Source organism: Podarcis tiliguerta (genome assembly GCF_965153285.1).
Source record: "Podarcis tiliguerta genome assembly, chromosome: 5".
In the NCBI taxonomy this organism is placed as follows: domain Eukaryota; kingdom Metazoa; phylum Chordata; class Lepidosauria; order Squamata; family Lacertidae; genus Podarcis; species Podarcis tiliguerta.
In genome coordinates, this window is record NC_139538.1 from 28,185,148 (window position 1) to 28,210,675 (window position 25,528).

Below are 25,528 nucleotides of genomic sequence, written 5' to 3' on the forward strand. Positions count from 1 at the left end.
AAGCTAAAGACGTAATGCCAAATCATTAATCTACCGTGCTTTCTCTTGATACCCGAAACAGACATTGTCTGAGACCTTGGTTCGATAGACAAAGTTCTGCATTGTGGGTTGTATGTAACAAGTGACTTTGGCAAACTTTTTTTTAAAAAAACAACACTTCATGCACAGCATATAATTATAACCATGCTTCACTTCTAGGCAGTCCTAAGTGGCTAGGTAGCAGTTTTGTACTTTGGTGCATGCATATTTACTTCTCAGGAATCTTAAGACAACGAAGAAAGGCTGAAGGGAATGATTTTTCATTGAAATGGGAAGCCTAACAAGATGGAGGTAGTGAGTAAAAATACAAATCTTGCATGTACTAATTATCTCTTACTGTATTTACAAGGAAAATACCTTATGTTCTGACATCTGTCCCTGGTAAAACTCTCTCCCAGTACTCAAATAGGGACTCTAGCAGACCCTATTTAAGATTTTGAGGGGGCCTATGGGAACAGTGATCAAATGATGTAGAGGGGGGATTAAGAGGGTCACTAATAACATCCATAAACCCCATCTCTTGACTCGCCCTCCAATTTTAGCCAAATTATGGCTAAACACCACTCCCTGTTCAGGCATTGTTGAACGTTCATTTGTGGAGTTGCCTTATCATTCACTCTTGTCGTTAGCCCTAAATACATAAGATCCACAATACAGCATAAGCAATATTATTGCAGGATATAAGTTTATTTGTTCATATAGAGTTGCTGGGGAAACCCAGCCAGATGGGTGGGGTATAAATTATTATTATTATTATTATTATTATTATTATATTCCAGTTTCTCTCCCATATTTGTTTATTTATTGTATTTGTTATTTGCTTTTTTTGCAAGGTGAGCCAAAGCAACTTGCATTAAAACCACTTAAGGACATTCAACAAGCATTTAAAAACACAGAAAAAACAGATCAGTACTTACTAATCCCACCCCACTAAGAGAGGCTACCCTTTGGATTAAGAGTCAAAAGCCCAGGTAAAGAGAAAAGTCTGCCTGGCACCCAAAAATTGATATGGATGGTGCCAGTCATGCCTCTCTTGGGAGAGTGCCCTCCACAACTTATGGGCCACCACTGAAAAGGCCCAATCTCATATTGCAAACCTCCCATGGATATATACTTATATAGCAACTTCTGAATCTTCTGGGAGTCACAGGTAGGCAGAGTGCTTTGCGCTCATGCCCAGCTTGCAGGCTTTCCACAGGCATCTCCTGGCCACTGTGAGAACAGGATGTTGGACTAGATGGAGCATTGGCTTGGTCCAGCAGGCTTGCCTTGTGTTCTTCAAACATTAAAAGGTCTATATACCTAAACCTACAAATCTCTCTCTTGCTTTCTCTCTCTTTCTCTCTCTCTCTCTCTCTCTCTGTGTGTGTGTGTGTGTGTGTGTGCACGCATACGCATGTAGCAACATATGCACAACGGAACTGTTATATTATTCATCTAAAAAGAATGTCCAAACAAAGGCGGCAGTCCAGAGATAACAAGCAATAAGACAACTACTTTAAAGTTTTGTAGAGTTCTTTTTATAATCAAGCAGTATATAAATTTTATAAAATAAATATTGTAAATGAGTAGTACACCTAATAGCAGCAGCCTTTTGCCAATGACAGTGATCATTACCATCTACATCATATGACAGACTTGTGAACTTGACCCAGTGAAGAACATTAGATAGATAGACACACAACACACACACATACACACACACACTTATTTATCAGTTAATCACAAAATGTGAACCAGCATAAGCAAACAAAGCATCTTGGATGGGGTGCTCCATTCAAACAAATACTTGATACAATATGAATCAGTTTTTATGCTTCCAGAAAATCCAGGGATTAGTGGTCAGCAAGCACACAACAGTGTCCAGAAATATGATTTCAACCTAGTTTAGTTTTTTTTGACCAGGCTCTGCCTCTTGCTTCATTTCAAAAAGGAAAGTGTGACATCTTATTGAGTTTTTTACTGTAAAAAAAAGAGAAAGAATAAATAGGTAAGCTATTTTTTTCCTTGCTTCCATACAGCTCTCCTGTCTTATATACCAAAACTGAAGAACCTGTGTCTTCTAGATATTAGTGGAGGAGACCCCTCATCTTCCCTCACCATTGACTATACTGGCTGAAGCTGAAGACAGTTGGAGTCTAACATCATATAACATGATAGGATCCTCTAGCTGCCCTATATCTATAACAGTGCAATCCTAGGTTTGCCTGTCAGAAGTTAGTCCCACTCAGACTTACTCCCAGGCAAGTGTGCACAGGATTCCAGCCTTAAGCTGCTGTTTCTTCCTATTGGAGAAGTGAAGAATGAAATGTTTCATTTTCACAGTGTGGCTCACCATTCTTGAGCACAGCTGCGATATTATAGAAACCTCCCATAGTTAATATTTTGACAGGCAAACCTAGGATTGCACTGTTATAGGGCAGCTAGAGGATCCTATTATTTGCTTTGCCAGGGCAACCAATTCCTTCCTCCTACTGACCTCAACAAGCGGAGCTGTTTCTTCACCCAAGGTTCTCTGGGATTTGCGCAAGCTTTCAAGCCACCCTTAGTGTGAAATCTAGAAAGAGCAAAAACTATTATCAATTTTTTAAATAACAAACAGTTACAGTCAGCAGAATAAAGTAGAAAGGTCACATCTTCTAAGATGACAAAATCAGCATGCTGTTGTGGGGGGTCCTTTCTCAGCCCAATGTGTAGCACTGGGTTTGCTGCATACAAAGCCTATTACATGGCAGTCAATCACCATAGTATGGATTGAAGCTGTCGGCATTTTGTGTGTGTGTACAAACTAAGGTGGAAAGAGATCCTCCTGAAACCAACGAATGCACAAAAAATAGGGGAGGTGAAGAAGAATGGAGTTGTGTCATGCATTGTTAGTGACAGCATGAAATTTTAGTGCACTTTGACTGCATGGAAAATGTGAGACAGGAATGCTCCCCTGCAAGCTTTGTTGTTTGACTGTTTTCAGTTGCATTCAACTGAAAAGGCTTAAAAGCTACTAAGCAACAACAACTGAAGTTATGTACAGTGTAACTAAAGTTGTGTACACTACGGATAAGAAAGCAAAAATGCTGATATCAAAAATAAAGAGATACTAAAAATAGCTCAGCTACAAGCTCTGACCTGGTTTAGGAGAAATGCCAATTTTTGTCCCATCTTATGTTTCTCAAGTTCTACAGGGTTTAAGAACTATGGGATCAAAATAATGTTTCATTGTGGCTGCTCGAAACACAGTATTTGAAGCATTTTGGAGACCTTTTTTGAGCTAAACTCCTGGATGATTGGGCATCTATTTTTACTCTCCTTCATTGATACAAGTAATTGTTTCATTTTGTCAACTCACATGACAGCATTGATGTCACAGACTTCACTGGAAAGCTGTTCTGTGAATCCTTTGATAATCCGGCGAGGAAGAGGTGTCTTGGTATAGGAAAGACAGCAATCTTGGTTGCTTTGGGCTGGAGTGAGGAAGAAAAAAATATACATTGATTAATTAATTTAATTCATTACTTGGGCTTTACCAGCAGGTCCCAGGGCAGATTACAATATATATATATATTAAATTAGGCACAAAGTAACATTTTCATCTCTATCACTGCCTTTCCTAGTGCACATAATTTGGATCAATTTGCTATCAGATAGCAAGCATTTCCAATAATGTTCTAGACTACTCTTCATTGTTGAGTGCCCAGAAGTTGGTGAACTAGTACAACATCCATCATCCTAAACCAGTTTAGCCAGTGGTCAGGGAAGATGGGAAAAGTATTCCAACAGCAGATGGAGACACAAGGTTGAAGTACACTATTCCGGACTAGTCTGTCTTTCCTTCTTTCCTTCCTTTCCTTCTTTCTTTTTAAGCCATTGGGAATCCTCCTATCTTCCATCTTAATTTTCAGGGCACATACTTCAGCATCACAAGGAGTCCTGGAGCAAGAGGTATTCAGAAACACCACTCACCTTCACACATGCCCAGGAGTAGCAGCAGACCCACCAGAACAGCTAAGGGCACATTCTTCATGTTGAAGCCAGTCATCATGATCATGCTGCTGCTTATGTGCATCAAAAGAATTTGACTCTTCAAATGTGAGTGAACTAGCTTCAGTCAGCTTATTTATAACACCTGCTCGAGATCTCTGGCAGTTCACCTAAGGGCGTTTGTTCCGCTTTGCAATTACGGGGATTTCCCTCTTACCTACTCTAGTTAGCTGATTTTATAGCATTGTTTGAGTGCTGGTTAATTAATATAGGGATGTATGTGTAGCCAAACAGAAGAGGGAATAGATCCTTTTTGTGACATCACCATTCACTGACAAAACTCCTGAGGAGTGGTAGGTGCAGGAAATTCCAAAATACTATTTCCCAAGTAGGAGGGGGGAAATCACGCACATTGTGTTAATTCTCTGGAATATCAAGTAGGTGTTAGGGAACTGTGGAGTTTCCCCTCCTTTTCCCCATCATTTTTCTACATCATGTGCGTTAACACAGCTGGGATACCAGAGTCTGTCAGTGAATATTAGAAAGCAATAAACAGTAGTATTCAGCTAATTTTGGGGATATGAAGGGAAAGTACAACTGCAGAACTGTGGCAGAGAAGGAATTAATGGGTTAGCTTATGCAAAACAGCGTGGCTGGGCTGGCTAAGTGCAGAGCCATTAAGGAACCATGGGGAACCAGGTGATGTGCCATTAAGGGTTGCTGACAATGCAAAAGAACTGTCCTTCAGCCCCCTCCCACTCCAAGGAGTGGTCAGAGACAGGAGAATTGGCAGGTTGCCAAGGTGATGGGGACATGATGTTACAGGAAAATTTGTGCCTTTAGAAAATTTAATGTTTGCTGGGAAAGAGTGGTGCAGAATTCAATGAGCTGCTGTGGAGGCAAGAAGCAGAAACAAAGAGATGGCACATAGGATGGCTCTGAATGCAATGCCAGGTGATGGGGAAGGACTAGATGCTCCTGAGGTGAGGATGCTGTAAATTCTGTACTCCATCTACACTCAGGTTGTAAATAAACCATATTTGACAGACACTGCCTTATTTTGCCTTGCAGAGACACAGACCCTTGTTCAGGGCCAAGACTCCTGGAATTTTGTGCACTGCTTGGCAGAGATTGGGGTGGCTTATTAACACTGATGTTAGAAGTGAGATCTGTGTTTCCTAGGGGAAAGGCCTAGGAGCAAAGTGTGTCTGACCTTTGTCTTCAGTGGCTTGAGAACAAAGGCAACTCTCTCCAAATGGTGATTTGCAACTGAATACTATGTAATCTAAGTTAGGCTCATAACAGAGCCAGCTGAGATACATTACTAGTTAACTACCAACTTGTTAGACACTTACTGGGAGCTCTTACTTAGCTTCAATGGTAATTTCCTATGTTAAACCTTAAGCAACACACATACAGAATCATTTTCCATTTCAATATACAATTAAACAATTAGTGTTGTTGTTTAGTCGTGTCCAACTCTTCGTGACCCCATGGACCAGAGCACGGCAGGCACTCCTGTTTTCCATTGCCTCCCGCAGTTTGGTCAAACTCATGTTAGTAGCTTCGAGAACACTGTTCAACCATCTCGTCCTCTGTCGTCCCCTTCAAAAGCATCAATTCTTCGGCGATCAGCCTTCTTTATGGTCCAGCTTTCACTTACATACATCACTACTGGGAAAACCATAGCTTTAACAATGCGGACCTTTGTTGGCAAGGTGATGTCTCTGCTTTTTAAGATGCTGTCTAGGTTTGTCATTGCTTTTCTCCCAAGAAGCAGGCGTCTTTTAATTTAATGACTGCTGTCACCATCTGCAGTGATCATGGAGACCAAGAAAGTAAAATCTCTCACTGCCTCCATTTCTTCCCCTTCTATTTGCCGGAGGTGATGGGACCAGTGGCCATGATCTTAGTTTTTTTGATGTAGAGCTTCAGACCATATTTTGCACTCTCCTCTTTCTGCCTTCAAAGTTGTGTCATCTGCATATCTGAGGTTGTTGATATTTCTTCCAGCAATCTTAATTCCGGTTTGGGATTAATCTAGTGCAGCCTTTCACATGATGAATTCTGCATATAAGTTAAATAAGCAGGGAGACAATATACAGCCTTGCCGTACTCCTTTCCCAATTTTGAACCAATCAGTTGTTCCATATCCAGTTCTAACTGTAGCGTCTTGTCCCATATAGAGATTTCCCAGGAGACAGATGAGGTGATCAGGCACTCCCATTTCTTTAAGAGCTTGCCATGGTTTGCTGTGGTTGACACAGTCAGAGGTTTTTGCGTAGTCAATGAAGCAGAAGTAGATGTTTTTCTGGAACTCTTTAGCTTTCTCCATAATCCAGCGCATGTTTGCAATTTGGTCTCTGGTTCCTCTGCCCCTTTGAAATCCAGCTTGCACTTCTGGGAGTTCTTAGTCCATATACTGCTTAAGCCTGCCTTGTAGAATTTTAAGCATAGCCTTGCTTGCATGTGAAATTAGCGCAATTGTGTGGTAGTTGGAGCATTCTTTGGCACTGCCCTTCTTGGGATTGGGATGTAACACTGATCTTCTCCAATTCTCTGGCCACTGCTGGGTTTTGTTTTTGTCCATGGAGTTTTCTTGGCAGGGATACTGGAGTGGCTTGCCGGTTCCTGCTCCAGGTGAATCACGTTTAGTCAAAACTCTCCACTATGACCTGTCCGTCTTGAGTGGCCCTGCATGGCATAGCTCATAGCTTCTCTGAGTTATTTAAGCCCCTTCGCTATGACAAGTCAGTGATCTAACATTAATGCCCTTCCCAATTCACAGTACATTTCAGTGTTCCTCAATAGGTATTTTTTAAACCATCTGTAAAATGAAAATAAGGTTGGAGCATAAGGGCGATGCTGCAATGCAGAAGGCTCCTTCATGGACCCCTGCATTATAGACTTCACTCAGTGGTGGGCAAACAAGTACAGCTCCCTCTGCAGAATTTAATGCCCAGGCAGATTAGTATGGGAAGTTGTATTCTTTCAGATATTTGGGGCTCAATTGATTTTGGGATTTATATGTCAGCATAAGCACCTTGAATCAGGCCTTGAAGATAATAGCCAACCAGTGCAGTTCTTTCAAAAGGTGTTATATATCACTGTCCCACAGCTTCTACAAGCACCCTGAGTGATGTACTTTATACTAGTTGCAACCTCCAAACCCTCTTCAGGGACACCCTATGTACAAGTTACCACAGTATGGATTACTGTGGTCAGATAATCTCTGTCCAAGAGTGGCCATAGCTGGTGAAACAGCCATAGCTAGGAAATAACACTCCTCACCACTGAAAATACCTGGGCGTCCAGTGACAGATGGCTCTAGGACTACCCAAGCTCCTTCCCACTCCTTCAAGGGAAGTTCCTTCTAAAATAAGAAGGAAGTTACAAATCAGTTATAACTTTGTTTAATTAACAAATAAAATTCCCAACCCTGATTATGCCCTGAGATTATTGTTTCAGCCACCAAACAAGCCTTGTACTCCAGGGAACTTCCATCTTATGCTACAAGATTGTCAGGGCGTGGAGTGTTCGTTTGGAAACCCCCAGTGTAAATAAATGCAAACCAAGGCAGAATATTACATTCAATCACCCAGGGTTCTTTTTTATTTAATCCCCCTAGTTATAAAGGGAAGAACATGTGGAGAGAAGTTCACCTTTTCCTCAACCTCTCATAGAAATCCAACTTCCCTTTTCTTCAACCAAGCTACCCCATGGTTCCAAACTCCCCTGCACTTTTTCATAACAAAAGCACACATACATTGATTGCACTCACACAGTTGACATTACTTTGGCCCAGAGAGACAACTATGTGCATTATTCAGAATTTAACTGATTTGTTCAGACATTCTCTGTTTTCAAACTTAAGTACCTAGACCTTCCAAATTAGTTACCTCTTAGATCTACTGTAATATGGATATTCTAGTCTCCTCTCAGAAGCCACAGAAGAACAAAGGCAAAACAATTTAGGGGTTGAGATCTATTGGTGTTTTGGCCCTCACTACTAGACAAACAACTCAGATTCCCAGTTCAATTTCTGCCAAAGGCTTTAATGCGTAAATCAGAACTGCACATAGGCAAGGTACATGGCTAAGTGCAAGTCAGGATATTCATCCAATGAGTGACAACCCCCCTTGAACCTTTCTTTTGAAGAGCAGGGCAAGCACAACTTCTAGCACAGCAAACAGCCATAGTCCCAGGACTAGTCATGTAAATGGGAACTCCTTCAAGTGAGTTTGGCCATGTTCTCGACAATGGGCATGCCAGCTCAGCTTCCAGTTTACTCTCAATCACTTCCATGGTTCCACACTGACTGGAGGAGGTATGTGGTTTTGAGTATCCAATGACACAGGGGCAGAGCACTCCTCTGTCAATCTGCTTGGTCCCTCCTCTGGGTCCAGCTCTCCACCCTCTGGACTGCTGGCCATCTTCCTGGACTCACACACTTCTTGGCGTCCCAATTTCACATTCCCCCTAGGAACCTTCCCATGGTCATCCAGTGCTGGCTCCCTAAGCTCCCATTCCTCCTCGGGATATGACCATCCCCTCCATGATATCTCCACAGATCTCCTGGCAATATTTATTATCATTAGTAGTAGTAGGAGTAGTATTAATTCAATGTAGCTCTAAGTAACTTGTTCTGTCAGTACAAAGATTTATCCTTGAGCAGCTGAATTTTCCCTCCTCTCCTCTACCCATGCACCCCTAACTCTGTTTTTGGGGGGGACGGACGGACCGTTCTCCAAACCCTTTAGAACAGATTTGAGGAGGATGCAGTGGGCACAAGGGGGAAGTGGGAACATCCCATTGCACAAGCATGCATCACTGTGCTGATGAGACAGACTCTGTTATCTCTGTGGGAAATATATTTTATATTTGCTTACACAATTGCAAAGGGTTTCTTATCATTACTGATTTCCTTTTCATTACATGACCTTACAGGTGCTTTACTATCTTGAATGGTTTATTTGTGAACCTTTTTGGTGGCAGCACAGAAGACTTGAAGCCACAGGCTAAAGTCAACTGATTCCTCTGATTCTGGAGTAGGTCAGATGTACAGCTTGTATAAAATTGGCCAGGCTCCATTTCTCTCCACCCACAAAAAGGTGGGGGATTATTTTTTTTTTTTGCCTAAAGAAAGGAAGAAGGATAGAGCCAATTAGAGTCAAATGCATTTTATTCATTCTGTAGATTTCCTGCATTACAATGCAGTGTAACCTTACGTCAATTTCTGCTGCCACGCTCAAAGCTATTATGAAAGAGAGAAGTGGGGGAGGGGAAACTCTTTAGCAAAGCAGAGACAAGGAAGAAAGAATTGCAAATTGGAAGGGAAAAGTCCAGAGTGTAACTTCCGATTGCGAGGGCTGTGCTGCACAAAGCAGAGGAGGAAGCTGTTCCTTCAATAAAGCCAAACCGGAGAGAACACACACGAAACATGCTGCTGTGTGTTGATGTAATTTGGAACAGGTCCAGCTCCCTCAAATTCAAATTCTCCTCTGTGTCTTTTCAAAGGGCCCTGTCATGTCATGCTGGAAAGCTTAATCCCTAGCACTGTAATGGGTTGGCTTAACACAGTGTACTTCACAAATCTTCTCTCAGAATTTCCTCTACAGCAGAGCCAACATTTCTCGGAAGACATTTTTCTAAGGTTTTTCTTTAGCTTCTCCTACACCACCCCTGAAAAAGAAGGCCACTTTGCTGAATCTTCTCAATGTTCTTTACCAGTTTAACCTCCACCTCCACCCTAGTGGCTGACATTTCTCCCCACAATGCCCATGAATGAAGATACAGTGGTACCTCGGGTTAAGTACTTAATTTGTTCTGGAGGTCTGTTCTTAACCTGAAACTGTTCTTAACCTGAAGCACTACTTTAGCTAATGGGGTCTCCTGCTGCCACCGCACCGCCGGAGCACGATTTCTGTTCTCAACCTGAAGCAAAGTTCTTAACCCGAGGTAGTATTTCTGGGTTAGCGGAATCTGTAACCTGAAGCGTATGTAACCCGAGGTACCACTGTAAATACGGAGCACTGTGGAGAATGCAAAATGGAGGCCAAGGTGCCAATGCAGTGCCGCAGCAGAACAAAACATATACTGTATATATATATATCAGGTGATCACCTAAATGGCAGTCATGCCTCAGGATTCTCCCCTTGTTCCAGGAGGAGGCTGGTCCAGTAGAATGAATGTGGTACAACCCAGCCCCACTTGCCTGCTTTCTTACAGCTATTCCAGGGCAGTGGCGGTGGCTATCAGTTTCCCCTTCCTTAGTCTTATTGTTGCAGGAAGGGGGGATAGGGACAAAACTAGAATTTGTTGGCTCTTCCTCCATCTGCCATTGTTTCTGGTGCCACCTGCTGTTGGCCTCCCTGCCTTGCACCCTACCAGTCCCAGTTGGCACTAGTCACTACTGCTTGTACCTTGCTGTGGTTAGCAAGTTGCCAAATAGCTGCCTTCTAGCAAAATTTGGCCCTGGAAAACCACACCAGCCAAGTTTCACACAAATAATAAAATATAAAGGGGGGGGGGGACTTCCAAGCAAATGCCAGTATGTGAAATATTCACCACAGGTCTAATCTTAACATGTCCCTGCCCAAACCAAGGCTTTAGGCTATGCGGTGTGGTTGACTCGTCTGTCCCTTCAGTGCCAGGAACTCCTCCCACATATCATTGCATAATTCAGGAAACATTTATTTGATACTCTGTGGGGCTGTGCAGCAACGCAGCTGTGCTTGTGTTAGGAAAAGTTTGCCTTCTCCGCTGCTCACCAACAGCTGTAAAATGACAAGTACTCCAACTCCCATCATGACCCACGGTCAGGAATGATGGGAGTCAGTCCAGCAATATCTGGGGCACCCAAAGCTTCCTGTCCCTGATCTAATGGAATGCTGCTGTGCATGACAGGGACAAATCTGTGTTACACCAAACTACCTAACAGCCACTCTTGATATACTAGCCAGGGAATGAAATCACTTTCCAGAAACAAAACGTCGGCGCTTTATTCATCCAAAAGGTGAGAAAATTAGACATCCATATAACAGAAGAACTACATTTGAGGATATTTGTCACAGTATTCAGTGACAATCTAGAAAGGTTGATAGATGGAGTTCTCTATTGGAAGCCTTACTGTTTTGCTATGACATACTTATCCTATCTTGGTTATATTCTCATATTTACAGAAAGCAAGATAAGGCAACTACAAGAGGTTTGACCTGCGTGAGCTCTCATTAATTTTAACGCTTTGGGAAATAGCCAGTAATTAGCTATCGTCATAGAGATTTCTGTTCATTATTGCTTCCTTTCACGGCAGTTGACCCCATTCATTCTTTCGTCTCTTCACAGTCGTGTCTGTTATGTTCCCAGGGTTGCCCGTCCTTTTCCTGCGCATGGTTTAATGAGGTGGGTGGTAGAGATGTTATGGAGATGCCCTTTCTCAATCCGTTTGTCATAGTTGATACTGGAAATCTATGAAACCAATTTGCCCTCATTCAGGAAGACTACAGAGTTGCATAGTCAGAGTATGGCTCACTAGAAAAAGTGTGTTTGGAAGTACAGTGGTATCTCGGGTTAAGAACTTAATTCGTTCCACAGGTCCGTTCCTAACCAGAAACTGTTCTTAACCAGAAGCACCACTTTAGCTAATGGGGCCTCCTGCTGCCGCCGCGCCGCCAGAGCATGATCTCTGTTCCCATCCTGAAGCAATGTACTTAACCCGAGGTACTATTTCTGGGTTAGTGGAGTCTGTAACCTGAAGTGTATGTAACCTGAAACGTATATAACCCAAGGTACCACTGTAATTACCAAAATGGTCTCTGGTTTGGAACTTGTCAAAGGGAAAGTGACCATCCAAGACTCAACCATTTCTCTTCCTCTTATCCCAGACCAGGCAAACCAGGGCTGCTGGGAACGGAAGCCCAACTTCTAGAGGGCAACACATTCCTCAGCCTTGCCTTATATTAATGGCCCACATTTGTTCCTTTAAAGCAATAAGGGTCCAGAGCCTCTTTGAGACATGATTGGATATTTGCGTGCATTGGATATGTGTGTGCATGAATCAGGCTGGGGGTGTGCTGCTGGAAGAGGGTACCTTCTTCCCTTGTGTTGTTTTCCTGATGTGAATAGCCATAAAAACTTGTCCAGCAAGTGAGATAGTGGCCTGTGCATGCCCTCAGCTGCAGAAAGCAGGCAGATGGAGCCTTTTCCGTGGATGTTTCCTTCTCTCTGCTGTTTATCCATAAAAATGGTTGTGTTCAGGTGTTCTAAACTGGGCTGAATCTGCAGATTCCCCAAACTCACTCAGCACTATCAGGACCTTCCAAGGGCCTGATAGCTAAATAGGGTCTATTGCCAGCCCTTCTGCCATTGCACCATACCTGTCAAGTGTCCCTTATTTGAAGGGACAGCCCCTTATTCCAGCGCCATGTCCCGCGGCTGTCCCTTATTGATGGATGTCCCTTAAATGTCCCTTAAATGATGTCCCTTAAATTTCAAAGGAAGCAGCTCCTCTCCCCCCCTCCCTGCTGGCCAGAGAGGAGGGAGGCTCCAACTGTGTTGCTTGGCTGTGTGTTCACCCAATAAGAAGTCTAAGAACGACTGGGGGGTGGAGCTTGCATGCCTTGTGTGTGGCTAGTTAATGCAAGCTGAGGAAGTTTTTGAATGCTGGACGCCATTTTGTTGCACATGCTGCTGCAAACTTTGCAGTGCAAAGCCAGGCCGGGGAGCCATCTTAAGTTGAGGCTGCATAGGCCTTGTGGTGCATGTGATTCAGATTCTATTCAGTTGAACCTCTGGTTACAAAGTTGGTTGGACAGTGTTCTTGAAGCTACCAGCATGAGTTTGACCAGACTGCAGGAGGACAGGAATACTGGAGTGCCTGGAACAGGTGAGGCTGCAGGTCCCTTATTTTGGCTGCTGGTTCCTTATTTTCAAGGCTGCTGGTCCCTTATTTTCAAGGCTGCTGGTCCCTTATTTTAAAATCTGTAAGTTGACAGCTATGCCTTGCACCTCTGTCTTGTGATGACCCTCTCACCATCAGAGTGGCAACAACACTGCTGCAGCTTCCTGCCACCACCAGTTAGGTAAATCACCCTCCTGCCCCACAGATGAGTGTTACTCTTTTGTCCTTTGTGGGGGGTGATGCAATTCCTTTTATTTGGGGATTTGTCATTGGCACCCTACTCTACAGCAAAGCAATCTCCTTGTCAAGAAGGTTTCTCTGTCAACAATGGCTCCTGAAATTTCAAGAAGCAAAATTCCAGTTGACTTGAAGGAATGCCTTTTCCCATATACTCCCACTCAACCACTTCTATCTGCAGAACTGGCACTTCTATGTCACATATTGTTTGCTTCACACACAAGGAAATGAACCTTCAGTGTGGCAAGACCTGTACTCTGGAACGCCCTGCTCATTGATGTAAGACAGATGCCTTTGGTGTACAGTGGTACCTCGGATTAAGAACTTAATTCGTTCCAGAGGTCCGTTCTTAACCTGAAATGGTTCTTAACCTGAAGCGTTCTTTTGCTAATGGGGCCTGCTGCTACTGCTGCCGCTGCACCGCTGGTGCACAATTTCCATTCTTATCCTGGGGCAAAGTTCTTAACCTGGACCAACCACTTCCTGGTTAGCGGAGTTTGTAACCTGAAGCGTCCGTAACCCGAGGTACCACTTTATTGTTTTTGCCATCTGTTAAAACCTTTTTGGTTTAGGCAAGCCTACCCAGACGTGTAAATCTGATACCTATTATAATATGTAATTTTATTTACAATTTATATATTTTTAAGAAAAACTGTTTACACACACATACACAAACAAATATGTATTATAAAAATGTTTTAATTTATATTTTATGTAAGCCACTTAAGAGGTTTTGATGACTGAGCAGTTGGTAGATAGAGAGATAGATCCACTAAAACAAACCTGTTTCATTCCATTATTCTACTTTGAGGTACAAAACCCACATGAGTTTCAGCCTACATATATCTGACATGGTGGCAGCACATCATTATTTGCTTTCTGTGGGCGGGTTTGTGGGTAGACTGAGCACACTAAAGAAGAAAACTTTTTCACATAATGACCAATCTGGAAAAGTAACTATTTACCTGTTCCTGTATCCAGTTCCCTAACATCTCAAGTCCTTTGCTGCTTTAACTTTGAAGCCAAAGTTCAAACCAAGTTGGGAATCACAATGAGTAATTATACACTTTCTGGCTGCTGTGGGACTTCCTTGCCCCCCCCCCATAGCTTATGTTTGATCAGAGAAAAAGGCAAAGCACACACACCCTGCCCCCCCCCCCCGCCTTGAAGTATGCTAACACCATTTATCTGGTTGTATTCAGGGAAGTAGCAACATGGGGTCCTATTGTGTAGCACAGATCCTAGTTGGGGAAGGGACATAGTTCAGTGTTCAATCAGTTGCTTTGTATGCAGAAGTCCTCTGGTTCAGTCACTGGACATCTCCAGTTGAATGGTCAGGTAGCAAGTGATAGGAAAGACCCCTCTGCTGGAAACACGAGTTATACTGACAGACGTGTCATGGCAAATTCAGATAAGTGGGGTCCCTTCTTGATAGTTACAGCTCTGCCCTCTCGCAGCATTTAAAGATTATACAGCCAGCTAAGGTAAAGGTAAAGGTACCCCTGCCCGTACGGGCCAGTCTTGACAGACTCTAGGGTTGTGCGCCCATCTCACTCAAGAGGCCGGGGGCCAGCGCTGTCCGAAGACACTTCTGGGTCACGTGGCCAGCGTGACATTGCTGCTCTGGCGAGCCAGAGCCGCACACGGAAACGCCATTTACCTTCCCGCTAGTAAGCGGTCCCTATTTATCTACTTGCACCCGAGAGTGCTTTCGAACTGCTAGGTTGGCAGGCGCTGGGACCGAACAACGGGAGCGCACCCCGCCGCGGGGATTCGAACCGCCGACCTTTCGATCGGCAAGCCCTAGGTGCTGAGGCTTTAACCCACAGCGCCACCCGCGTCCCTATACAGCCAGCTAAGAATGTACAATAATCATTTGGATGCACAATGATAATAACTAAAATGCATTGCAATAATCAGTGAAAATCTCCATGTTTTGCCTTTCAGCTAGATCTACTATTTTCTGTGCACATTCATAGGCAAGTGATTTGGAATGCTCCAATGTCTCCTTTTGGAAGGATGTAAGTTGTGTTTTCCTTGAAGTACATAACAGAACTTGCATACCATTCTCTTGAAACTGACTACCTTGCATTCTCAAGGTTTCTAGATGGAGTGCTGTATATAGAACTCCTCCTCAGTGTTTTTCCCTGCACACCTCCAGAGTGACTCTAGGGGCCAATCCCCAGTGGCTCACATACCTCCTTTAACTCTAATTGGCTCCAATCAACACAAAGTGTGAGAAGACTTCTCAGTGGCTAAAATCTGATAACGCCTCTTTCATTTCCCCTCTTAATCTCCCCTCTTATAGCACTGTGGAGTATAACTGAAATGGACAACATAGCTTTCCAGATTTTCTTTTCAGGAGGGTGGAATATAAATACTTTTATAAATCAACAAAGGTTTGTAGTAAAATTAAATAAAACATACTGTAAAGGTAATCACATTAACATTGTCCATTTTGCTTTTTCAAGCAGCAAAATGAAATTATCCTGGGCACAGTCTCTATTAACGGGGGCGGGAGTGGTATACAGGAGCTCACACAGATGATCTTTCTTGCAAATTTTACATGGCTGTTTCAGTTTGCCCTAGCCCTTCCCACATATTTTACTCCACGAGAATCCATGCTGAAAGCAATCTCACGGTAGATAAGTGTAGATTCTACCCAGGTCACAGTCCTAGTTTAATGTAAAACTGTATCATACAGCATGCCTAGCCTGGGCTTTAAAACAGGCCAAAGGTCCCTTTTGTTTCTATATATTACCTCATCAGAACTTCATTTTGTATCTCAGCTTGCTTGCACCTTCTCCCCCTGATTAACAAAAAGCAGGGGCCACTTTGTAAACAGAATCAGAATTAAAAGATCCTTGTCATATGTTTTTCATTTCCTTTAAGAGAAGAGGAGGATGTTGAAATGGAGCCAGTTTTTCAAGGCGGTGGTAGTTTTTGAAGTTGAAAGACTGGAGTAACAAGAACAAGGCATGAAAGAGACTGCACCAAAGTATATTAGAATAAAACAATCCACAAGATTTAAACTACAAGCGCAGCCAGTGGAATAAGAAGTGCCGAGAGTTAACCTACAGCAAAGGTAGAAACAGGATCAGGAGTTCGCTATATTTGAAAAGGTTTGACTGTCTGGATTTTAAAACATCCGAAATCCAGGACATGCACTGGCAAGAAATAAAAGGAAGGCAAAAGGAGAAAAGTTAACTCAATCATCTGAAGAAAGCAGAGAAGTCTTTGGTTCTGTGACCAGCCAAAGGACTTGAGAAGACAGCATGGGTAACTACATGATAAAGCAAAGTTATCTCTAGAAACTTTAGAAGAGATGTGCTAAGATAGACATAGCCAACATGGTAAACTTTAGACATTGTCTAAAGACTACCATCAGGATTTGGAGTCTAGCAGTATCTGGAGAGTACCACATTGACTATTCTCATGTTAAGAGAAAATGAAAACTCTTGGTACTAATATACAATGGAGTGTTAGACCTGTGGGCAGAGTTTCTTTCCATCCATAAAAGCCCCTCTTTGTCTGAAGTCTGTCTTAGGACGATCGGGTGAAAAAGCAGGCTGGCAAATTCAGGTTGTGCAGTTAAAGTAACCTTGGTGCTCAAGTGCAACAAACCCACTTCCAGGAGATAGATAAATATTGAAAGGAAGTGGGTGAGGAAATTAATGGAAAGTTTGGTATAATGACTGCTTGGCACAATGTTGTAAAACTTCCCTGCAAACAATTTGGAATGGTCTGTGCCAGTTAATTTGGATCCACCTTAGTGCTTGTGTACTACTAACTTTAGAAGGGGTGATTCCAGCAGGTGTGGCTGTGCTTGACAAGTCACACCTCCTGAAAATCCCTCATTGATATACTGGTAGCTACTCTAAGCTCCTCTTTTTCACCTGACCACTCCTAGTCTCTATGGGAATTGCAGATGAAGTAATTTTGATTAAGATTTGCTAGGATTCCAGCTGTGTTTACAAGAGAAGAATAAGCTATCTTGCAAAGCAGGTTGGAAACCTCATCCAAATGAAAGAGAGGCATGTAGTAAGAGCAAACAAGTCAGGGCCAAGTAATACTAAAGCCAAAAATGCCTACAGCAGAACCGGTCCACCCATGAGGCAAGATGAGACAACTGCCTCTGGTGGCAGGATACACTGGGGCAGCAGATCACCATCAGGTGCTGCAGTGGCAGGGATGGCTGCGACACGCTCCTTGGAGGCCAGATCTGTTGCCTTCTCAGCAGGCACCACCACCCATGCCACAGCTACAGCAACCTCTTGGCAAATAGGTGCCACTGGTGGTCTCCCAGCCCCAGGGAAGGACTAGTGGGTCTGCCCTCTGGGGTTTCCTGGGCTCTGCATCAACCTGGCATAATTCAGAGCAGCCCCATTCTCCCCACAAAACCTGCCATGGCAGACTTTGACTTCCATTTCAACCATAGAGTAAGGTTGATTTGATTCTCTTCCCCCTTGTTCCTGGTGTAGCTCTTCACTCACCCCTTTTTCCCTGGCAGGGGGAACATTTTGTCGTTCACCTCAAATGCCAAAATGTCTTGGGCCAGCCCTAGGCCACAGTCCCTTGTTCTTATTTTGGGGGGCAGGTGCAAACACTCTGATCAGACTTGCTTTTGCTGTTGGGTTCTCGCTATTTGAATGGTTTTAATGCACAGCTTTAAGCTGACAGTAATTCACAGAACAAGCCATCAGCCAGAACCTCTTGCAATTCTTCCTTCTGCTATTCCTGAGTAAATCTGTCAATTTCAGTTTCTCTGTTTCTAATTTTTCCATTCTTAAATTTAGTTATACACATTTCTACATTTCCAGTTTGTGAATATATAATTTGAAGGACCTTGTGAAATTTCACCATCATTTTTGTGTTAATTCTACTAATATACATGTATTATTATGACTAATATACACACTTTGCAAAGCACTTTCCCCTAATAGAAATAATTTTTGCATGCTATTTTCATTAATATAAGCATTTTAGGCACACTTTGCTTCAGTACTGTATATGCATTTCTGTAGACGTTACTTGGCTGGAGAACTGCATTGCAAATTTCACAAAAGTGAATTTTTAAGGATGGCTGTGTTTCGTTTGCGTATTGTTTCAGAAAGTGTGAATTAAATAGGTTCACCATTAAATTAGAACCGAATTTCTCTACATATGATGATACACTATTTTTAAAAAACTAGAGATGGTTCTAAGCAGTAATATAAAGACAATATTTTTTTGGCTAGTAAAAAAAAATGCCAATCATTTGATCCTCATTAAGTGTGCATCTACTTAGAATTGCTATTGTTGTTAATGACTTTCTAAACTTGCATGATCATTGAAGGTGGAGGGGGCAATGTAGTCATTTTACTGATATTTGCCACCAAACAAGGTTTGCCTTATCCAAATGCTACCTGGATTCACCTGCTTCTGTATAGACACAGGCTGAGTTTTCTCCCCCTACATCATTTTGCGTCCTGCGTGGTGCTTTGTTTTGCAGTAAAACACCAAGCTTTCTTCTTTATTTTCCTATGCTAACGATGTAAAGAAGGACTTCCACATACTTATGTATTTATTTCTGACAAGCAAGTTAAAGCCACCGTAATAAATACCTGGAGAAACTACACTAGAGCCTTGACAATTTCAGAGGAAAGTCAAGCTGGTTAATAAGTAAGAGGCATTTTAACACAGGATTCTCATAAGGTTTTGAGCAGATATGCCCGTGGATCTCAAAAGAACAGCTGCAAGCTTGTGAAAGGTATTGTATTGAATACAAATGCAGAAGGACAGAATCATTTGTACTACCTTAGGGCTGTGTTTTTTGTGTCTTTTCAACCTTGACCATTGATTCAGGCTCCATCTGAGTAATAGTAAATAAACAGCTTTGCTGAAAGGGTTGTATAGAAGGTTTTCCAGCCTAAGAGGGGAGAGGAAGGCTGAAGTTCAGACTGTGCATGAGGGCAGTACATAAGTAATTGACTCTACCAGTATATACAGTGTTTAATGTTTGTCTTGCATTTTGCTGGAGTCTTACAAAGAGGCTTTCTGGTACAGTCAGCCCAGGGCATATGTAAAATCAGTGCTATTTTTCTAGAAGAAGTGCTGGAACTCACCACGAACGCCTCCCTTGTTCTCTTATAATAGCAATGGCACCCACCTGAGAGGTGCTGGAACTGAGTTCTGGCGAGTTCCAGCTGAAAAAAAGCCCTGCGTAAAATATAAAAATGTGGCTGTGGGTGTTGACAAGCCCATGAATAGGAACCTGACCAGGGCTTAACTCTTGGCATAGCTGTTGTGCACTTTAAGACTTAATAAAAAACACCACACATGGTTAGAGCATAAGACTGGGGCCTGAAGGACCAAGGTTTAAATCAGCTATGAAGCTCACTGGTGTGGCCTTAGGCTGGTCCCTGTCTCTCAGCCTAACCCACCTCACAGGGTTGTTGTGAGGATACAAGTGGGATATAAATTGAATAAATAAATATTGACTTGCTTTGTATTTGGGAGTAACCTGCTTCGTTGCCAGGGATGGGGTGGGTGGCTTGATAATTTGACTGCGAAATCAAACCAGGGAGTGTCCAGCCATTTCCACTGTGCCATTTTCTTGATGAAATGCCAACTTGCAGGGGTAACCATACCATTAGTCAAAATGAGACAGGTGCCTCAGGTGGCAAATGCTTGAAGCTGTCGCAAGGTGTTGGGGGGCAGAGAGCTATGTGCCCCTAAGCCTGCTGCCCTCAGATGTATTACAAGTGAAAGCAACAGCCCTTCTGCAAAATGGCTCATTGTGCATTTTTCAGTAAGAGTCTCTCCCTTCCATCTCTTGCTTCATTGTATTTTAGCTGGAAAAGCGACAGATTGTTGGAGGAAAATGCAAAGCAGTGAATGGATTTTACCCACCTTGATCCTTTGCATATATGGCTTCTTCTCCATGATGAGACCATCAGAGGCTTTCTTGACTCCTTATCTTGCTGGGCCTGATAAAAACCTGACTATTGAGGAGGTACAGTGATGCACATTTTATTCACACTAAGGTATTCAGTCATATGTCGGGAATGAATTACAAATGGGGAAGGAATTCGTTTAACCTTATAAACAAAAGGTAACTTACAATTTTCTACAGAGAAACCGTTACCTTCATCCCACTTTTTATAAATGTAAGTTTAGATATGTGTACTTCGTTAAGTTTAATATTTCAGGGTCTGTGGAACTTCTTGCCACAATAATTCAGAGTTCCTCCATGTTTGCCATCTCTTACACCTCCTGAAGAGACTGAAACCTGTTGGACATACTACCTCCCACAATACATTTCTTTTTTACTTCTGAACATCATTTCAAGTCTTTCACCCTGATTTTCGTTTTTTTATTTTGTTTTGGTAACAAAGCAACCTGGTTGCACACGCAGGCCCACAGTCAACTCACAGCAAGCAAGTTTTGTCCCACTCCTTTCCAGGACATTACTTTCTGTGGCTAACATTATTAAAGCTCCAAGAGAGCAAGGTGTATTATCTTTGCAAATAAAAGACAGTGACTGAAAATGCCCTGTGTGAAAAAAGAAATGACAGCAATGAAGCATCAGGCATCATGTGTGAAAAGATCAGCTATCAATCTAGCTCTGGAATGCCAGTTTGGAATTAACCAAAGCAAGTTGCTGCCCATGTGTTGTGCCTAAAGAAAGACCAGGCTGTGAATGAGATGGTGAGCTAGCCACTAACTGCTAGCAAAACTTGAATGGGAGAAAATAGGGGACTGAAGAGACAGAGGAGCTGTTAGAGGAGAAAACATGCTTCGGCTACCAAAGTTCGCCTAGGGTCTCCACCGTAAAATTATATTGTACAGAAACCTTGTAGTTTCAATAAGTGCTTCTATATTTTTCATGCCTTATATTTCGTAGCCTTTCAGTGTTACAAAATTCCTCCTTTTCCCTTCCAGGTGACGCAGCACATTTTCCCTGTTTGGACGTACTCCTACTTGGCTCTACTAATCCCAGTATTCCTGATCACAGACTATGTACGCTATAAGCCTGTCATTATTCTCCAGGGAGTTAGTTTCCTGATCACCTGGCTGCTGCTTTTATTTGCATATGGTGTGCCTGCCATGCAGCTGGTGGAATTTTTCTATGGCATGGTGACTGCCACAGAGGTTGCCTATTATGCCTACATATACAGTGTTGTCAGTCCTGACCATTACCAAAAAGTCACTGGCTATTGCAGAAGCATCACTCTCGTGGCATCCACCATTGGTTCCTTGCTGGGCCAGCTTCTAGTCTCTTTGGCCCATGTCTCTTATTTTTACCTCAATGCCATAACCATGGCCTCTGTCTCTGTGGCCTTTATGTCTTCATTTTTTCTACCCATGCCTCAAAAAAGTATGTTCTTTCATAGAACGTCTTCCCCAGAAGCATCCATCAGACCAACAGATAAGAATCCACCAAATGTCTCAGGCCAGCCAAGCCACCAATGGGATCCATGTGTTCCAACAACATCATCTGCCAACTTCCAGAATGTGCCAGTAGATCAACTGCCCAAAACAAAAGACCAGAATCGCTTTCTGACTGTGCTTCTCCAGCTCTGTAAAGACTTGAAGGAATGCTACACCACAAAGAAACTCCTTTACTGGTCAATATGGTGGGCATTAGCCACTGCAGGATTTAACCAGGTTTTGAATTACGTCCAGGTACTGTGGGATGCTAAAGCACCTTCCCATAGCTCTCAAGTGTACAATGGTGCTGTTGAAGCCATAGCCACATTCCTGAGTAAGTATCCCTCTTAAAATATATCCTGTATGCAAACAACCATGTAAATGGACTTAATTCCCCCATTCCCATGCAGCATAGGAAGGTGAACAAGATAACCAGATATGAGAAATCATAAAACATTTTCCAGAATCCCACACGCCATCTAGGTGTGGCGTGCATAATGTTTTGGGGCACACAAGTGGCGCCATTTATTTCAGTGGAGGTAATTTTCACATGCAGCAGTGAAAATGAACAGATATCTGGGGAGGGGAACTCTTTGTGCACATCAGAAATTCCATAGTCATAAGAAATAAATTGGAGGGAACAAATTATTTCTGCAGTGAGTTTGGTCCACAGCTCACAACTTGTGCCTATCTAGAAATGTGATGACGTGTCTGATCACATAGATTTGTTTATTTAGGTACTGCTATTGTATTTGCTTTCTGTACAAATATGCAAGTAGTTGACTTGCGGCTTATACAGCGGTTATGCTCTGGAAATACCGTATTGGCCCGAAAATAAGCCGTACTCCCCTCCCCCAAATTCCGATTGTGAAAAGTTAAAGTGCAGCTTATATTCACGACCTTATACAGCTGGCAAAGCGGTGCAGCTCCCCCCCCCCCCCGAGAGCGTGGGGCAATTGTGCCCATCTCGTCCGCAGCTCCCAAGCCTCCAAATTTTAAAGGTATGACTTATTTTTGGGCCAAAATCATGTATAGTCAAAACAACCCTTTGTAAACTATAACCTTACTGCACTCTCCCAAGGCCACTACAGACTCTCCTTGCACCTGAGCGCTGTCCCACATGAGTGCAATGGGGTGGAATTGTCAATGGTTTCCCCCCACTCTCCCATCCACTTCCAACATTTTTCCTGCTCTAGTTTGTCCCATAATCTTTAGGACTTGTTGCAGAACAATTTAAGCTACTCTTCTGTAATTGTTTATTAAATCTTACTCAGTTGAAGTATTTTCATTCCCCTTTAAGAGAAATGCTTTAGGCATCTTACAGTATTATTTTGTATCTACATTTTGAGGGAAATAGAATCATAGAATCATAGAGTTGGAAGAGACCACAAGGGCCATCGAGTCCAACCCCCTGCCAAGCAGGAACCACCATCAGAGCACTCCTGACATATGGTTGTCAGTCAAGCCTCTGCTTAAAGACCTCCAAAGGAGACTCCACCACACTCCTTGGCAGCAAATTCCACTGTCGAACAGCTCTTCCTGTCAGGAAGTTCTTCCTAATGTTTAGGTGGAATCTTCTTTCTTGTATAAATAGGGTATTTTAAAACCATTTTAGCAAGACTTGAGAACCTGCAGAACAGGGGTGGCTAACCTGTTACTCTGGAAATGCTGATGGATCCCAGTTCCAGCCATCCCTTATCACTGGCCATCTAGAAAGCCAAATGTTAGCCACCCTTGCTGCAAGTGCATAGTAGTCTAAAACTTATCTCTTTCTCCAGGTTCAGTAACATCACTGGCTGTGGGATATGTGAAAATGAACTGGGACCTTACAGGGGAGATGGCGCTGGGAATCTTCTCTGCCCTGGATGCAGGTTCCCTGCTTCTGATGCATTTTACCAGCAACATCTGGGTTTGCTATGCTAGCTATCTAGTTTTCAAGGCATGTTATATGCTCCTTATAACCATAGCAACGTAAGTATATATAGGCATAGTTCACTTAGGCCAATTTGTTATTGTTTGGGCCCTTTATTACAGGGAGGTTAGATAAAGCCAGTGAAAGTAAGAAACATTGGGGGGAGAGGTTCAGGGGCATACCCTGTGAGACATAAAAACTATTGAGAGGGAAGTGCAGAACTCTTTCTTCAAATATCAGAATGGCTGTCATATAGAAGAGGACTAAGACCAGTTCTGGGATGTGGGTGGCGCTGTGGGTAAAAGCCTCAGCGCCTAGGGCTTGCCGATTGAAAGGTCGGCGGTTCGAATCCCCGCGGCGGGGTGCGCTCCCGTTGCTCCCAGCGCCTGCCAACCTAGCAGTTCGAAAGCACTCCCGGGTACAAGTAGATAACTAGGGACCGCTTACTAGCGGGAAGGTAAACGGAGTTTCCGTGTGCGGCTCTGGCTCGCCAGAGCAGCGATGTCACGCTGGCCACGTGACCCGGAAGTGTCTCCGGACAGCGCTGGCCCCCGGCCTCTTGAGTGAGATGGGCGCACAACCCTAGAGTCTGTCAAGACTGGCCCGTACGGGCAGGGGTACCTTTACCTTTTTAAGACCAGTTCTCTGCTGCAACAGTTTAAGTGTAAGAGTGTAAGAGCCGTTTGGCAATAGAACCAATACCCTAACAGAGGGGTATGGCACTCTCCTTGTTGGAATCCTTCAAGCAGAGACTCAATAGTCATCTCTTGACGATGCTCCTAGCTCTGGATTTCCTGCATTAAACTGAAGGTTGGACTAGATGTGTGCAATACAAGACTCTCTCCAACTCTACGACCCTGAGATTTGTTTCTTTAGCAATTGCTGTTCCAGCCACACATCAGTGTTGCCAAATATACACCTGCATACCCTCCGTGGGCCTGTAGTTGATACACAGTTCAAACCTGCTGTGAATAAAATAAACAGAGCTCATGTTCAGACTAGTACTTATGCACAGGTTTAAGGCAAACGTGGGATGTGATCTCTATCATAATGATACCTTTTGCAGGCCTCGGCTTGCTCCTTCGGTACTGCCCACATTTCCTGAAATCCTACGGTAATCATAGAGTTGGAAGGGACCCAGAGGGTCATCTAGTCCAACCCCCTGAAATAAGCTATGTGCATGGCTCAGGTTTCCTCATCCTGATTGTCTGCTTCCATTTCACACTAGTGTGTGCACATTTTGCCAGGTCTGAAAAAACAAGTCATCTACACTTAGATACCATGGCGATATCAACATTCTAAAATAAGCTCAATTTTAGTTTTCAGATTGCCATCAGTCTCAGCATGGAACGCTATGCCTTAATGTTTGGATTCAACAACTTTGTTGCACTGCTAATTCAAACTATTGTGACTGTCACAGTGGTGGATTCCAAAGGACTGGGCTTGGATATTGGGACTCAGGTAAGGTGTAATGTTAATGCTGTATTGTAGGCACTATTGTTAATTCAGTAACATTTGCATGCTTCACATATTTGCAAGAGGCGACACTCAAATCAAGAGGCTTTTTGTTTTGTTTACAAACGTCTGTTTATATAAATAACATATGCTTACACATCTATAATGTAACCTTTTAGGGCAGGTATATGGGACCTTTTTGTCTTCGCAGGTTGGATCCTTTTCAGGCTCTACTTTGTAAGCCAAACTTGACAGGTAGGCGGGGTTGCCTACCTATCAACTGCATAATTCCATAAATGATACAATGTGATTTGGTGCTTTGAATACCATAAGATTCCACAGGAGTGTCAATTTCTAGTTTGGATTCCTTAGCATCATCATTACTATTAATATACTACCCTTCATCTGAAGATCACAGGGTGATTTACAGTATAAATCATCTAAACGTTAGAAATAGTTAGGTTACAATCGTTTTTCCCTGTGAGTAAGCCACAATAGATAAAGCAAAACTTTCTTGATAATGCATAGGATTGTACTATTAGTGAAATATACAAAACGTATTTGGGAATTTTACAAGTTAGCCAGGAGTAACTCTCCAC

General features: G+C 43.0%; 2 protein-coding genes across 11 annotated transcripts in view; one reads left to right on the top strand and one right to left on the bottom strand.

Annotated features, from left to right (window-relative positions):
• Positions 1 to 25,528, top strand: part of SLC19A3 (solute carrier family 19 member 3) — a 37,295-nt gene that overhangs the window by 3,010 nt on the left and 8,757 nt on the right. For 3 of the 10 annotated variants that reach the window (XR_014511867.1, XR_014511868.1, XM_083442797.1), the window contains exons 1-6: positions 4,039 to 4,122; positions 15,102 to 15,171; positions 19,984 to 20,144; positions 21,074 to 21,896; positions 23,341 to 23,533; positions 24,794 to 24,935. Coding sequence is in view for 2 of the 10 variants with exons in the window: in XM_083442797.1 (XP_083298923.1) it covers positions 15,144 to 15,171; positions 19,984 to 20,144; positions 21,074 to 21,896; positions 23,341 to 23,533; positions 24,794 to 24,935 (1,347 nt within the window). In the remaining 8 variants the exon portion in view is untranslated. Of the gene's footprint in view, positions 1 to 4,038; positions 4,123 to 15,097; positions 16,430 to 19,983; positions 20,145 to 21,073; positions 21,897 to 23,340; positions 23,534 to 24,793; positions 24,936 to 25,528 lie in introns of those variants that run through there. The other 7 variants (XM_083442798.1, XR_014511870.1, XR_014511869.1 and 4 more) reach the window with 7 other exon arrangements.
• Positions 1,537 to 4,108, bottom strand: CCL20 (C-C motif chemokine ligand 20). Its single transcript, XM_083443063.1, has 4 exons — positions 3,997 to 4,108; positions 3,383 to 3,497; positions 2,519 to 2,596; positions 1,537 to 2,001 (listed from the first exon to the last, which is right to left on the bottom strand). The coding sequence occupies exons 1-4, from the start codon at positions 4,097 to 4,099 to the stop codon at positions 1,965 to 1,967; spliced, it is 333 nt and encodes a 110-aa protein (XP_083299189.1). The 5' UTR covers positions 4,100 to 4,108; the 3' UTR covers positions 1,537 to 1,964.